Genomic DNA, 17,096 nt, shown 5'->3' with positions numbered 1-17,096 from the left:
CTCTCTCGTCTTACTGCACCATCACTCTCCCTCTAACCCAGGGGTCACAAACTCAAATACTGGAGGGCTGCTGTGTCTGCTGGTTTTTGAGGCGTTTCTTAGTTCAAGTCTTTGATTGGATAAAGAGTCTGTACTGCACATTTTGTTTCCAAGGCCCAACTTGGCTGCTGATTGAAAGGAAATCAGAAAAATCAGAAAAAGTGCTGCCCTCCAGGACTGGAAATTGAGATATTGGAGATTGAATCCCACTCCCAGCCCCACCATTTCCCCCACTTGGCCTACTGTCTGCTGACATCCGGAGCAGCACCTCCCTGACGCAGTCCACTTGTCCGCACCACAGGACACTCCATCTTGGCAAAAATATAATCACAATTTCCGCAGAAGCGGAGCTGCTTGGCCTCAGAGATGGTAAATGGTAAATGGACTGCATTTATATAGCGCTTTTATCCAAAACGCTTTACAACTGATACCTCTAAACGCCAGAGCAGTTAGGGGTTAGGTGTCTTGCTCAAGGACACTTCGACACGCCCAGGGCAGGTTTTGAACCGGCAACCCTCCGACTGCCAGACAATCGGTCTTACCTCCTGAGCTATGTCGCCCCAGCTGCTCTGACTCTCTCTAGATAGAGAGATAGAGCTGTTCTGTCTCTCTCTTCATCTCTTTAGCTCTCTCTGTTTCTCCCTCTCTGTCAGTTTCTCCCAGTATTATTTTTCTCTTTCTGTCTCTTTCTCTTTCTCTCCCTCTTGGTCTCAGTCTCTCTCCCTCTGTTTCTCTTTCGGTTTCTTTGCCTGTCTCTCTCCCTCTCAGTCTCTCTCTCTATCTCTTTTCCTCTCTCTCCCCTGCTCTGTCTCTCATCATCTCTTGACCTCTCTCTTTCTCCAACAGTAATTACATTTTGCGCTTGGCTCCTCTCAAATTAATATTGTATAATATCCAGGCAATTGAAGAGATGAATCTACTAAAAACAGATGTAAGACTCTCTTAAGAAACGGTCCCAGAGCAGCAGCTGATATTTAATTTCTTCTTGTTTGTGATTATTATTATTATTATTATTAATAGTAGCCTAGGAGACATGAGGCAGAGTCAGAGTTTCGGATGGATGGGGGAAGTGAGTTCCGTAGCCTGGGTGCAATATGGGAAAAGGCCCTGTCACCAAAACTGTGGAGTTTAGATGATGGGGTGGCAAGGAGATTTGCAGTGGAGGACCTGAGGGAGCAAGGAGGCTGGTAGGGATGGAGGAGTTCAGAGAGGGAGCGTGGGGCAAGATTGTGTAGGGCTTTGAAAGTTAACAGGAGGATTTTGTAGTCAATCCGTTGTTTTATTGGGAGCCAGTGAAGGTCCGGGAGAATGGGGGTGATGTGATTCCAGGACTTGGTATTGATGAGGAGACGTGCAGCAGAGTTTTGGACCATTTACAGTTTATGGAGGGATTTGGAGCTGATGCCAGACAGAAGAGCATTACAGTAATCAAGCCGACTGTGAATGAATGAATGGATGAGTGTTTCAGCGGATGGGCGTGGATGACAGGGACGGAGCTTGGCAATATTATGTAGATGGAAAAATGATGTCTTTACTATAAAACTAATGTGGTGCTCAAGTGAGAGGGTTGGATGCAGGATGACTCCAAGGTTACGGACTAGGGGTGAGGGGGAGACAACTACGTCATCAATGGTGAGTGATACTTAGGCATACTTGTTTAGTATGGATTTTGAACCAATGAGGATGACTTCTGTTTTGTCACTGTTTAGTTTGAGGAAGTTGTGTTTCATCCAGGTTTTGATTGCAGAGAGGCAGACTTTAATGTGGGATAATGGTGGGTTGCAGAGGGATTTGGTGCTGATGTAGATTTGGGTATTTTTGGCGTAGCAGTGAAAATCCAGTTTGAAGTGGCGGATGATTTCTCCAAGTGGTAGAATGTAGATGATGAAGAGGAGAGGGCCAAGGACGGAACCTTGAGGAACACCCTGTGTGGTGGTGGCTATGTCAGAGTTATGGCCTGAGAGGGTGATGAAGTGTTTCCAGTGAGAGAGATATGATTTGAACCAGTGTGGTATCCTCAACATCCAGGTGCAGCAACCTTTCTAGTAAGATGTTATAGTTCACTGTATAAAAGGCTGTGCTTAGATCGAGTAGGATTAGGATGTTGAGGGCACCACAGTTAGCAGATAGGAGTAGATCATTGAGGACTTTGATAAGTGCAGTTTCTGTGCTGTGGTGAGGGCGGAATCCAGATCGGAGGGGTACAAATCGGTTATAGGACAACATGAAGGCTTGGAGTTGGGATGCAACAATGCGTTCCAGGGTCTTGGCAAAGAAGGAGAGGTTGGAAATGGGGCGACAATTGTTGAGGTTGGAGGTATTCAGACCAGGTTTTTTGAGAATGGGTGTGACAGAAGCAGTTTTATAGGCGGAGGGGACTAGACCATGCAAGAGGGACAGGTTAAAAATAGGGAGTAGGGACAGAGAGCAGGTAAACAGGGCTTAGTTAACGTGGTGGGGAGGGGGTCAAGAGCACAGGTTGTTAATTTGGATGCACAGATGATGTCGGAGATGGTGGTGGGATCGACAGTGGTGAAACTACTAAGCCAGTTTGCAGGAGGAGCAAAGGGAAAGATCAGTGGTGAAGGGAGGGGAGTTGTTTGGCAAGGGGGTAATGAAAGACAGTGAAGTGTTGATCTTGGTGATTTTTTCTTGAAAAAATTGCAGGAAGGAGTTGCAGAGGTCAGAAGAACTGGGCGTGGTGTTGTCAGGGGGTCTGAGCAGCATACTGGCGGTGGAGAAGAGGGTTTTAGAGGTTCTGCGGTTTTTGTTGATGATATTTGAGAAATAAGCAGATTTAGCAGCACTGAGGGAATCTCAGTATGAAGTGAAATGATGTTTAAAGGCTTTAATATGAACTGTGAGCTTGGTTTTCTTGCAGAGTCGTTCCAGACGCCGGCCGGCTTGCTTCATTGAACGAAGCTCAGGGGTGTACCAGGGTGCAGATGAAGTGAAGTAGACAGTCTTGGTTTTTATGGGGGCAACAGTGTTGAGTGTGTCTTATACCCCTTTTCCTCCAATGCGAACCTAGTTCTGGTTCTGGGCTGGTGCTAGTGCCAGTTCACAATTGGTTCAACTTGCGAACCTTCTAAGAACCGGTTTGCTTTTGCACGGGCTAGAGAGTCACGTCACTACGTCACTGTATACGTCTGTATACGTCTCCACGTTCCCAGTAACATCGTTACCTATTAAAATGTGTCCTGTAAAAATACAGAAAATAAACTGTCTAAATGTAAAAAACCAACTTCATACATATACATTTAGTTATATTATCACAGCTTTATTTACTATATCAACTTTAAGATAAGCAATACGCTCAGAATTATCTCATCACGGCCCATTAAATCCAATGGCGCTGACGTTGCTTCACAATTTCTAATTGCTTTCCAAACGGCTATTTTGTGTCCTGCGACTTGGGTTACAACAGTGAATATGTACAGATTCCTAGACGTGCTGATAGCTACCATCCTTTCTCATATTAACCTCAAATACGCAAGACAAGACACTTAAACAGTATGCTCGCAAATTTATGTTAAGTTACATTAATTTATGTGGGGTGGTCGATGCACGTCCCCTTAGCAACCAAAAGCTAGAGCTGGACCACCTCTGACTTACTTGCCGGCAGAAAAAAATCGCAAAAATACTGAAAAAATAACCACTGGAGGATAACAAGGACATTTTTTCCTACATAACTAGGTACAGGTTGTTACCGATATTTCGCCTATTTCATATATAGTTGCAAAGTTTACGTTTTCTTGTCTGCCGAATGAAGGTGGTCAATAATAGGTGATCTCACTCTACCTGACGGTCACAGAGTTTTAGTTGGTCTTGGTCGGTCACGATAATCCTGCTCCCAACCCCTGACATAAGCGATTCTTGGTTCTAGACCAGCTAAGTGTTGGTGCCACTTTGGAACCAGTTTTCCTGGTCAAGAGCCGATTCTTTTGCTGGCCCTGGAAATGCCTTGGTGGAAAAGGGGTAAGAGATTAAGAGTTAAATGTAGTGGTCAATTCTTCAAGTGCGGTAGGGGCAGAAGTAAGGGGTAGGGCAGAGCAAATTTTATCACTGAGGAGGAGAGGGTCAATGGATTTGATGTTACGGAAGGAGATGGATCTTCGGTTAGTGTTATGAGGTGAAGGTAGAGGAATGTTGAAAACAATTAGGTTATGGTCTGACAAAGGGAATGGTAGGGGATGTAAATTGTTAATGGCTAGATCAGCAGAACAGACCACATCAAGTCTGTGACCTTTGAGATGTGTAGGGAAGTTGACATGTTGGGCCAGAGAGAAACAGTCAAGTACAGAAATGAAGTCATAGGTGAGTTTACAACCAGGCAAATCAACATGGACTTTGACATCACCAACCAGTAGAATACGAGAGGAGAGAGGAAATGCAATGGTGAGTAATTCTGATAGCTTTGAGGTAAATAAGGGGTTGGGTTTGGGTGGACAATACAGTAGGAAAGTGATCATGGAGCAGGGTGATTTAAAAGCAATATATTCAAAAGATGACACAGGCGGCAAATTTAATTCAGTGATTGTTAGCATTTGTTTGTAAATAACCACCTCCACGGCTAGTAAGACAAGGTTTAAATAGATATGTATAGTTTGGTGGTGTCACTTGATTTAGGGAGAAAAATTATCCTGGCTGCTGCCAGGTCTCGCAGAGTAAAAGAAAATCAAGCTCATTGTCCAGAATTAATTCAAACAGTAGCTGAGATTTATTATTGAGGGAGCGAGTATTTAAGAGGGCAGAATGTATTGTAAAAAATGTGACATCGTCCTTTGCTGCCAGAGGAAGAGATCGCAAGCAATTTGTATTTAGCCAGTGATGTGATTTATGTACAGTAGGGCGGAAATTTGTCCATATTGAGCAGATATTTGTGCCAGGGCTACGGTGCACAGTCTGACTTCGTCTTGATCTACGGTGGACGTAACGACGTCGGCAAAGAATGCCTGCCGCGCCGGCAGACTTAACAGCAGCAAGATTTAGACGATAATTATTTTTTAGAAGGTGGAGTTCTGATGTAGTATATTTTCAATTCCGGTAGACAGTTGGGGGAGACAAAATTGGCCAAAATGATGATAAACCGGGACAGAATGTTAGCAGGAGCAGCACTGAGTTAAAAAAGTTATGTTTTAGACAGCGGAGTTCTGGTGTAACGTTAGCTTATGTCCGATTTCGGTAGACGATTGGAGGAGTCAGTATTGGCCAGGATGATACACCAGGACAGAATGACAGCATAAGCAACACCGCTAATCCAACAGATGGCATTGTGGATCCGTATATTGTTTACCTGAGATGTAAACTGGCGATCCTGTCTGGAGAGGGAGCCCAGGCTGGCTCGCACAGGTCTGAGAGTGTGCATCCAGGGAGAGACGGCACAGGCCGGTGCAACACAGACAGATGGCAGAGTGCAGGCAGGGGTGTGTCCGTAGGCGAGGAGATCCATAGGCAGTTGGACGAGAGAAATGAGAGTAATCCAGTAGTCCAACAATGTATGATGCAGGTACAGCGGGCATAGAATATTGTTCAACAAAAAGGACGAGACACTCAGATGTGGGGCAAAGCGGCAGTCAAGCAGGACGCCAGCAGTACTCTCACCCGGAAATGGCGAGGACGGAGAACAATCCAGAATACATGTAAACAAAATGCAGGTTTGCAGTGACCTCAAAATGTTTTCTCTCCATTTTATTACTTGAATGCTACTGTAAAGGCTGACTGGTAGACTGTAATTAGGTTCCCTTGTCTGGGCCCAGATGCACAAAAGTCTTTTTTTGCTTCCAAATTGTCAGGCCTATTTTTAAGAGCAATTCTTTTCCATGTTGACCTGAACAGCTACATGCCACATCCCAGCAACTCCACCATTTTAGCTCGTTTACTATAATATAAAAAACCTAAGGCAAGATACATGTTGTACAGTTACATGCTGTTGCCCAAACAGTACAGAAAATTTAGAAAAAGGCTGAATGGACAGGGCTATTAGACCTTGGTGCTGTGATTAGCTCAAACCGAATGGCACAATGACAGATGTCATAGGGAAACTACCCATTAACGGGTTCATTTAACCTCTTATTAATGTCCCTCACTGAAACTGGCATGATGCGAATGGCAAAATGTCCCATGAATATAGTATTTTAATCATATAAAACATGGGTCTGCAGTCAAGTACAACATTTTATGTCATAATGAAGTATTGTACATGTCCATATAATTGCTTAACCCTTCTGAATAAAGTGGGGCTTACATAGATGGGTAGGTGTGTAGTTATTTATCAATTCTTGAACATACATTAAAATATTTTTTTTTTAAACTGGATGTTTATATATGTACCAAAATGTGCAAGAGCAAGCATAAATTCATCAAAGGAGATGTTTGCAAATAATTCTCCAAAGATCTGCGAATAATAACTGCTTTTACAAAAGAACTTTGAGTAAATTATTTTCTGTTTTCAGGACTCTTGTTACACACTGTCACATTAATTGTTACACTGGTCAAACTGCCACACTGTAATTGCCAGTCTGTAATTTTATGGCATTCTCCTAAAATAATCCATTCTGCATTAAACTGCAATGCCATAAAAACCTCCACCTGCTTCAGTACAAGATTAAGGAAAAATAATGGTCCGGAATATTGACTCTTCCCCAAGCTATAAATTTACCTCACAGACTCAAACGCTTCCCCACAGAATATGGCACGGCAATGGCCTAAGACATATCATACTGTGGGGTTTGGGGGGGGGGGGGTTGGGCCAAATATCAGCGGCCGTCTGGGTGTTTTCACGCTGGCGTTTTATTGTAGTATAAGCATTAGGACCACCTCCGACCAAAAGTGAGCCTCCCTGTATCTGTCATTGTCTCTGGCCCCACAGACAGGCCTCGGCCACCAACCGCCAGTGTGATCCCTAACCACCAAAATTTCATATACCCATCACAGGCATGTCATTTACTGTCTTATTTACACTGCATTTAGATACACAGTTTACATACAAGCTGTACCTATTGTTAAGTGCAAATACAAATAATTTCATAAACATGATATCAACACAGCCATATATATATATATACAGCTCATGAGATATGACATTAAAAAAATACATTTGTTCCATTCTTGAACAGCTGTAGGATCACACGCATCCATCAGGATGGGAGTGCATAACGTGCTAGCAAGCTGTCAGACTTCCAGCACTGGAATGTTCCGGATTCTATGCAGAGTATAGAGCATGGCTGGCCACAGCCATGAATACCTGTCATGTCCTTTGATGTTGCATTTGAAAATGTATTTATTTGCTACCTTTCAAGTCCCATGGGACACATGTAGCCAGTATATTTGAAGAAGGACCGCATATATAAATTAATATATCCACAAAGACTTCTAAACAGAAATGTATAGGCAACGCTTGCTGAAGGGGAGCGCTTTGTGAATCGTGAATAATAAATTTGGCCCATGTCAGCGATAACAGACATAAACCGGTTTCATCTGTGAAATTTCATAAGACAGAGTGTTCTCCCGGGACCGACTCGCTTGGACTCCATAAATCAGACTCTTTCATGGAGAGAAGAAGAAATGGACTAAAAATGCTCACCCAATAGGTTCCCCTTGTTCCCCTCGCGAGATGCATTTACATGGACGTATTAACACAAAGACAGGCTTGATTCATTTTAGCGACGTGCACAGTACAGTGATATAGGGTAGACATCAAGCTGCCTCCCAGTTTACATAAATTGCATCATGTAAACTGCAAAACAGCATTGCTTTCACGTTGGCAAAATGCTGCCAACGTTACAATGTCTAGCTGGACTACTTTGATCAGCCAGGGACCCAGCACTAAAAACCCAGTCCCTTCTGAGATTTTTATTATATATTTTTTGCAGCGAAAAATATTTTAATCAGGCTCAATACCTGAGTGAGGTCTTGCATACTCAGAGTTGAAAGGTTTTATATGAAAACAAATCTTAAGAGGTGTTGAGACCAGCAGGCGCGAGTGTGGCCAAGTCCTTTCCGTTGCCCCGTCGAGCGGAGACCCGCCCGTCAGCGTTCCACATCAGCCGGGAACGCCACACAGGAAATGAGGTATTATGCTGTCTCTCTCATTCTCCACAGGGCACATCTCAAAATGTCTCGTACCCGGCTTGCTGCATTTCCACAACGCCTGCTCTAGTATTTTTGCAACAGGGAACATTTAAATGCATTTATGCCCTAACTCTTCTTATAAATTATTTTTTCCACTTCAAAAAATTACATAATTACATTACTCTTGCCCAACCTAGGGCTCCACAATAACTTCTTACATTGCTTGCACTTGCACCCAAAATTTTTCACCGTGCCTTTTAGCGCCGCAATAATACATTTTAAGCGTTACCTTTTTTGTCAGTTCCCATACACATTGGCAATTTCTTAACATATTATGTAAATGATTGTAAACAGGAATAAAGGTGCAGATAAATGTTTTTCTTTATTTAAATCACAGCACTAACAAGAAATTGCAATAACCTCAATTGTTTTAAAAATAAACTTAAAAAGTGCTGATGTTTAAAGTGCTTGACAAAATCAAATAAATAAATAAAACTCAAAAATAACTCAAACAAAAGTGTGCGCTGCACCCGAAGGAATACAGGGCGCAGTTTCACACATACATGCCTTATATTTTTTCCCCACCCGCATTCAGCGAAGAAGAATATCAGGGTCAGAGCCAATCAGGGGGTCTTCGCAGAATGTGGGTGGGAAAAAAATAACGCTACACACATACACACACTGTACTACGACGGAGTATTAGGGCCACATTGAGGGGAAAAAATTCAGAGATTTCGAGAATAAGGTCGTAATATTACGAGATTAAAGTCGCAATTTAATGAGAATAAAGTCATAATATTTCAAGAAAAAAAGTGGTAATATTACGAGAATAAAGTCGTAATTTTACGAGAAAAAAATCATAATATTACGAGAATAAAATCATAAAATTTTGAGAAAAAAAAAAAACTATTTTTAGGAAAATATATCACCAGCAACCAACAAAGGACAGAGAGGACAGTCTAATGGCAGCCCGAGCCTGCAATTTCCTCCAAGTCCGTGTGGTTCTTTCTTCGGAATAGACACAGTTTCTTGCACAATCTTTTCAATGTCCTGATACTTATGATAATGTGGTGCTGATGTGCTAAAAGATTAAGTATTTTGTTATTTGTGAAACCTATACTAAAGTATAACTTCACAAGATGCTCCACCTTCCTCATATTAACGCAGGTGGCAGCTGCTGATATTTCCCCTCTAAAATAACACTTAGCCCTAACACGTTTTTCCCTCAGTGTGGCCCTAATACTCTGTCGTAACACACAGATACAGACCTGCTAAATGTCAGGTGCACCGGTGCGACCAATGAAAATGTTTAGTCGCACTTGACAGATTTTTGGTCGCATGTGCAACCAAAATGGTCGCACTCTGGAGCCTTGCAACTAAGGTAAAAAATATATATAATAATTTGCATTAATACGTATTAATACACACCACACACTGAAAATTTACATCTTCCATATAAAATAAAAAATATGTCCTGCTCTCTAACATACGCTGTGTCAATTCAACCCTGAACTACATAATAGATCTTAAGTATCAGTGTAACATGATATTACACTGACAGTTAAGCTGTGTATCAGACTTGAAGATTCTTTTCAAATGTGAAAAGAATGTGCCAGGTCCATAGAAAAGCTAGGATACAAAAGTGGCCAACAGAAATTAATCATTTTTACTCTCATCCACAGTTCATTTTATATATGCTTATTATTTGTTATTTTATATTTATTCACCCTGAGGGATCTTGATATTAAAACAACCAATGTTTTGTTACTTTCCTATTTATTTTTCATCAAACTCATGCACATTTAATCACGCATACACCTGGATGAAAAATCAGACAGACTGTAGTGGAACAGAAGATGGGTGGGCATATGGTGCTAAATAGCCTTCCGGGGGGGCCACATAAATTCACATTTGTTTCATCCATGGAGCATGTCCTACTCCCATTCTACAGAAAATCTTTACTCCAAATCTAATAAAGCATGGCAGTTTTTTTTTTTTTTTTGCTGCTGTTGGAGCGGCATTGATCGCTGCTACAACAACACGGTATTTAAGATCCCTTTGTGACACGCAGTTCATTCCCGGTTCCCCTGCGCCTGGCGAAATCAAGGCTTGAGTCCTATCTGCTCCATAATCCAAAATGATTACACCAAACTGTGTACTGCGGAGGCACGTAAGTTCATATTCATTTCAGAAGGAAATTTTACAGCTTTTATAAATTTGGGGAGCTGAAGGTCTGTCATCCCACGGCTGTTGTTGGCACTATAATGATACAATGTTTTTAAAAAGCCCTGTGCGGTTTACCACTGCTAGTGCATGAATCAAGCAATGCCTGTCCTATATAGCCCACAAGGTGAGACTGACATCAATCAGCTGTGCAGTCATGACATCAGCTGGAGACACACTGTTTTAGACACACTGTTTACAAATCACAGCTGGAGCCTGTCTTACAACACACATCTGAATGTGTTTGTGTGTGTGTTTGAGTGTGTGTGTGTGTGTGTGTGGGTGTGTGTGTACATGTCAATGCATGTCCCTGTAAATAGCTGCACGAGTGTATACGTATATGAGTGTCCGTGACTTTTTGTGCGTGTCTATGCGAATTAGTTCATATGTGTGCACAAATGTGCCCATGCTTTTCTGACTTCCTGTGGATGTCCATGCGAAGGTGCACGTGTGTCCACACTAACAAGCCCACAGATTCTGCTCGTTACAGACTGCGGTAACAGTGGGGGGGGGGGGGGATCCAGCAGGGTGACTGAGGCCTGTCGGTCTCTTATCTTTGTGAAACAGAAAAGAGCAGGGAGGATTGTTTAATATTTAATACACCTGAAAGCAAACAAAGAACATATCCTTTCTTAAATGTCAACAGGGCTGCTCTGCCTCCTGCTTTTCCATGATGGCAAACGTCTGTCTGTCCCCTCCATATTCATTCTGTACCGCAGGGGCAGGGGCAAGGGGTGGGGGCAAAGTTAATAGAGGGAGGGATGGGAGGCAGTTTTAAAGAGGATGAGGAAGAGAAGAGCAAGGTGAACAGGCTGATGGGCTCTCCCTGTAAAGAGTCCAGGTCCCAGATGTCCGCGACAGCAAGCGAGGGCCTGAGGCTGGGCGAATGCGGGGATGACACGTGGTGCTGTGCCTTATTTAAGAGCACAGCGCAGGCTGGGAGACTCTCAGTCTCTGCAGCCTTTCCGGGAGTCTGTCAGACTCAGCAGCCGAAGCAAGCGCGCAACCCAAAAGGTCATATTTTCACTACATCCCGTTATGTGATAATATTCCTGAATCAGATTTTCACAGCATTCTTATTATTTGATAATATTCCTGAAACAGATTTTCACTAAATTCTTATATTTTAGAATATTCCTGACTCTTGATTTTTACTCTTTTGAACAATTGACAGATGTGCCAATAAAATCAAACCACCCACCTGCAAATCATTCATTTTTTCCTCAGTTATAGCTAATGTGACAGCCTCTTTTGTCTGTTTATCATGTACTGACCTAAGACTGGCCCAGATCTTAATGGACTAGAGTTAATGCAGGAACAGAGGTGTGTGTGTGCGTGTACTTGTGTGTGTGTGTGTCCATGTGCGTGATGTCAGGCTGTTTTTCTGCCAGTAGACGAGTGGTGTGTGCCATGGGGGTTTGGTATGGTGTAATATCTTGAGAAGTGTTCTCTATCCACAACTAGTGAGTCATGACCCCCCCCCCCCCCACACCTTGACAAGAGGAACGGGGGTTCAGTCATGCAGGGATGACTGGCAGACACCAAAGACTTGGGCAGACTGTTTCTTTCATTAAATGATAACCTTGCCCGTTGAAGGTCAGGCCACTTTGCATAAACAGGAGTGTATACGGGTGGGGTGGGGGTGGGGGGGTGGGGGGGTGATCTGGCTGTAATGCAATAAGCACCTGCAAATAACTGCATATTTTGGCAGATGACAGAATAAAATTACCGCCCTCGTCTGACAGCTCATCCACCGCTGCTGCTATTTCATTCCCCCGGACTCCCATGAACAGGAGAGATACTGCAGTCATTACAGCAGCGGATCGCTGGCCCACTGCACTCTGAGCCCTGAGGTAGAACCCTGGCAATACACCACCCTCCCACCCCCACCCCACCCGCCAAGTACACGGAGAGTCCTAGACACATAAATCCCCTCATAGCACAGGGCCAATTTGACCCAGAATTTCATGGGATGATTTCACGTCCCCATGTAAGAGAGTTTTGTAAGTGTTTAAGAATTATTTCATCAGGCTGTGCCCAGCAGTGGCTAAACTCCATCCCCCAGAGTCCACATTCTGAACTGATCCAGTGGAGTGATTGTCACAGACTCCATTTAGAGCCACACGGAAGCTGTAAGTTATTTTGACCTACACATTTCTACAGTATTAGTCGAGAGATTTTAGCATTGTGTTTCATATCACTGCAAAAAAAATTTTTTATATTTTTCTTATATTTACACTTATTTCCATTTCTGTTTTACTCAATCAGACTAAAGCTTTGCCAATGGGGTAAGCCAATTTTGCTTGAAAAGCAAATAGTAACTCAAAACAAGCTAATGTTTTCAAATTGAGAGAAAAAAATAGATATTAAATCTCATTACAAGACTAAAACACTTGTTCAGACACATTTTTTTTTTGTTTTTCTGAAGTGTACAAAATCTGTGCTCATCCATTCCTTTATTTACGCAACAATCAGCGAGTGATCTCTAACCTCATTTACCCGTCACGGGAACTCAGGAGCAGACAGACACTGACCGACTCACCCCAGAAAATCTGACGGCTCTGTCACGCCTCCTCCAGCCACCGCCCTCACCCTAGCCGAGCAGCCTCCTGTAGCAGACTCCTCATTCTAGAACATTCTGAGAACATGTGCTATCCCTTACCCCCACCCGCCCCCACGTCTATAAACCCAAAGACCCAGAGAACAAACTCAGTTTCCTTTCACAGTCTTTGAGTGAGGCTCCAACCCTCCAAATGTCCACATTAACAAATAGGCGAGCGTATGTCAAACACACTGCTGAGCCTGTTTCTGCAGCATCAATGCCGGTGGCAGCAGTGGAATGTAATGGAGGAGCAGAGTGGTGCTGCTGTCAGAAGGTGGATAAATTTAATGAGTGACCAGTAGGGTGGCACCGGTGTCAGAGGTGTGATGTCAACGGGAAGCAAAGTGACAACGGTGGACTGGGTGGGCTGTGACAGCAGCAGGGAGACGACAGTGGCACAGCGGAACGTTAGAGGGCACAGTCACCCTGTGTCACCGGCGACCGCGGTAGGCTAATGGACGCCTGGCAGTGTTATCGCGCTAAACGCCGGCAGTGCCGAAATGTGAGGGGCTGCAGCCTACCTGGTTAAAGCGCACCAGCCTCTCTTTCACCGCCACCAGGGTGGAGTCGGGACTTCGCACCTTCATCTCTGGATTCTGCCTCTGGGCTTGATGGCTGTTTCCCACCGCGCGACCCAAATAGCTGAGGAGAGAGAGACATGTACTGTACGTCCAGAGCATGTACATTTTGCAAGAGTGAATGTGGAAAAAGGTAATACACTAAAACTATTAACACAAATTTGACAGCTGATTTTCACAAACACACAAAATGCACAGAATACTTTCAGACTAATTCAGACTAATTTCCCTGACCTTTGCAAGGGGATATTCATAAGGTGTACCCTTAAAAACCACAGGATTGATTAGTTCTCAGATGTTTAGTTTAAGATAACAGAAAGCACAATCCGCAGGTATTTCAATAGCCTGGCATGTTTCACGCATAATAGGCTAATAGGCCTATTTCACATTTCCGGGTATGTAAACCGGATGTAGGGGTCTCTCATTTCCGGTTATCTTAACAGCCACCAAAACAAACAAATTTTGCAAGTGTTTCAATAAATGTGTCACTGTCTAAAAGTGTTTGGACAAGTTCTCTGGCTCTGTCAGCCATTGCGTACCATTAAAAAATAAGGGCGAAGCACATTCACCACAAAGCATACAGTAGCTGAAATTAAAAGCGAAGTTCGTTCAGAAACAGCACGGCTCACATTAACAAACCCGGGCAAACCCGAGGAAGACCCATAAGAAGCGGACCAAATATGTGTCTGTATTAAAATCGGAGAGCTAGCGACATTTCACTGTCTCACTTGTTATATTCACATCAAAATTCTTACAGAATATAATAATATAATTTTCAGTCTCAATCCAATTAAAAATTAATTTGGATTGCACTGATTATGTCTTAATAAAGGCCCAATGGGATGCCCAAATATATGCCTGTTCCGAATGATATATATATATATATATATTGATTTCAATGTATATATATATATATATCGGTTTTGATGTATAAATATCAAATATGATGTATATTTATCGTTTTCAATGTATAAATATAAAAAACAATGTATATATATATATATCAGTTTCAATATATATCAAAAATGATGATCAGACTTCATTAAATATTTCCTGTTTGGCCCCTCATATATATATGTATATATATATATATATATATATATATATATATATATATACAGTATATATACATATATATATACACTCACTGGTCACTTTATTAGGTACACCTGTTCAACTGTACGTTAACGCAAATATCTAATCAGCCAATCACGTGGCAGCAACTCAATGCATTTAAGCATGTAGACATGGTCAAGACATTCTGCTGAAGTTCAAACCAAGCATCAGAAAGAGGAAGAAAGGTGATTTAAGTGTTTTTGAATGTGGCATGTTTGTTAGTGCCAGACGGGCTGGTTTGAGTATTTCAGAAACTGCTGATCTACTGGGATTTTCACGCACAACCATCTCTAGGGTTTACAGAGAATGGTCCAAAAAAGGGAAAATATCCAGTGAGCGGCAGTTCTCCGGGCGAAAATGCCTTGTTGCCTTGTCGAACCAGTCTGAGGAGAACGGCCAGACTGGTTCGAGCTGATAGAAAGGCAACAGTAACTCAAATAACCACTCGTTACAATCAAGGTATGCAGAAGAGCATCTCTGAATGCACAACACGTCGAACCTTGAAGCAGATGGGCTACAGCAGCGGAATGCCAACCTGGTACTAGCAAGGTGTACCTAATAAAGTGGCCGGGATGAGGTTACCGGGTCTCGTCAAACCAGCCCCAAGCCAAAGAAGCCTTGACCTGCAGCTCGTTAATGATGGATGCTCAGGTCCTCCACTGTCACGCGCACAGGAGAAGAAGAAGAAAAAGCACTATTTCTCTAACCTCAGTCAGCTCACACTTACAACCTCCGGCTCATTTATGCGGTACAGCGCGCACCGCAGTTTGTTTGGGTGAACTACGGCCCCGGCTCCATTCCTCCCCAGTGCACAGTGATTAAGAGTTTTCTCTGAAGACATGCAGCGCTTGTTCAGATCCGACTTTGTGTACAAGCCTTACATCTGACACCCATTGCCTCATTGACCTGGCTGGTCTGGGCTTGGGGAATTTGGTAGATGCTGGTGGATAGTGAGGTGGCGGACTCTAGCACATACACCGGTCAAAATCTTTAGAACACCTCCATTTTTCCAGTTTTATTGAAATTTAAGCAGTTCAAGTCCAGTGAATGACCTGAAATGGTACAAAGGTAAGTGGTAAACTGCCAAAGGTTTACCACGTGATACCACGCGTGATAGGCGGCTCACAGGACAACAGCTTCAAGCACAGCTTAACAGTGGTCAAAGTAAGCAAGACTCAGTTTCAACTGTGAAAAGAAGACTTCAAGCTGCAGGTTTGACAGGTCGAGTGGCAGTAGGAAAGCCATTGCTAAAATGGCTAAATAAGAAAAAGAGGCTTGCCTGGGCCATGAAGCACTGGTAGTGAATTACTGAAGACTGGAAGAAGGTCTTATGGACCGATGAATCAAAATTTGAAATCTTCATTTCATCACGCAAGGTTTTTGTATGCCGTTGAGTAGGTGAAAGGATGGTTCCTCAGTGTGTGACATCAACTGTCAAACATGGAGGAGGAAGCGTGATGGTCTGGGGCTCTTTGGCTGGATCCAGAGTTAGTGACTTGCACAGAGTGACTGGCACCCTGAACCAAATGGGCTACCACAGCATTTTGCAGTGCCATGCAATACCCTCTAGTCAATGCCCAGTTGGTCTGGGGTTCATCCTACAGCAAGATAATGACCCAGAACATACCTCCAGGCTGTGTCAGAAATACCTTATAAGGAAAGAACAAGATGGTAGGCTTCAAATAATGGAATGGCCAGCACAGTCTCCGGACTTAAACCCCATCAAGCTGGCTTGGGTTGAACTGGACAGAAGGGTGAAAGCAAAGCAACTTACAAGTGCAACACATTTGTGGGAACTTCTGCAATAGCGTTGGGAAGACCTTTCCGAACAATATTTGATTTCCACTGCAGAACAAATGCCAGGAGTGTGTTCAGCTGCACTACCGGTCAAAAGTTTTAGAACACCTCAATTTTTCAGTTTTTTTTTATTTACACAGTTGTCTCAATGTACTCTGAAATTAAAGCATAGAACAAATAAACCGTTTGTCAGTTTGTTGGCAGCCAATGTTTGGCTACCTCTTCTGACACCCAGGGGTGCTGATGGGTCAACCCACTGTTGGCCCACTGATAAAAATGGTCGACAATGGGGAACCTGTGCCTCACCAGCTCGGCTGCTGTGGCTGGAAGTTTCCCAGTGTGTAATGGCCCTCTCATTGACTATAGAGAAGCACCCCACATGGAAATCTGCTATCCAGTATTACCACTGGCTTCCACACTGCATCAGCTTCTGCTCTTCACCCTTCCTTACAGCAAAACTTTCAGAGCTAAATCACCTTTCATGAAATAGATTTCAGGCTGACAAGAGTGCATTTGATCCCTTATTAACACTATTCAATTTGAATGAGGTTCACTGCATTTGTAAAGGTGCACCCTTCTCTTATCCAGAGGTGGAAAGTCCAGGGGTCAGAAAGTGAAAGTCCTGCCATGTGTTTCTTCCACTCATAAACTCAGCCAGCTGATTTCAC

General features: G+C 43.1%; 1 protein-coding gene across 4 annotated transcripts in view; it reads right to left on the bottom strand.

Annotated features, from left to right (window-relative positions):
• gpc5b (glypican 5b) overlaps positions 1-17,096 on the bottom strand; it is a 195,757-nt gene that overhangs the window by 62,065 nt on the left and 116,596 nt on the right. For all 4 annotated transcript variants that reach the window (XM_035414637.1, XM_035414636.1, XM_035414635.1 and 1 more), the window contains one exon: positions 13,459-13,579. In XM_035414637.1, coding sequence (XP_035270528.1) covers positions 13,459-13,579 — 121 coding nt within the window. The remainder of the gene's footprint in view (positions 1-13,458; positions 13,580-17,096) is intronic.

The sequence above is a fragment of the Anguilla anguilla genome, chromosome 4 (genome assembly GCF_013347855.1).
Source record: "Anguilla anguilla isolate fAngAng1 chromosome 4, fAngAng1.pri, whole genome shotgun sequence".
Taxonomy (NCBI): domain Eukaryota; kingdom Metazoa; phylum Chordata; class Actinopteri; order Anguilliformes; family Anguillidae; genus Anguilla; species Anguilla anguilla.
Note: the sequence above shows the minus strand (reverse complement) of the source record. Positions and strands in the feature narration are given on the sequence as shown.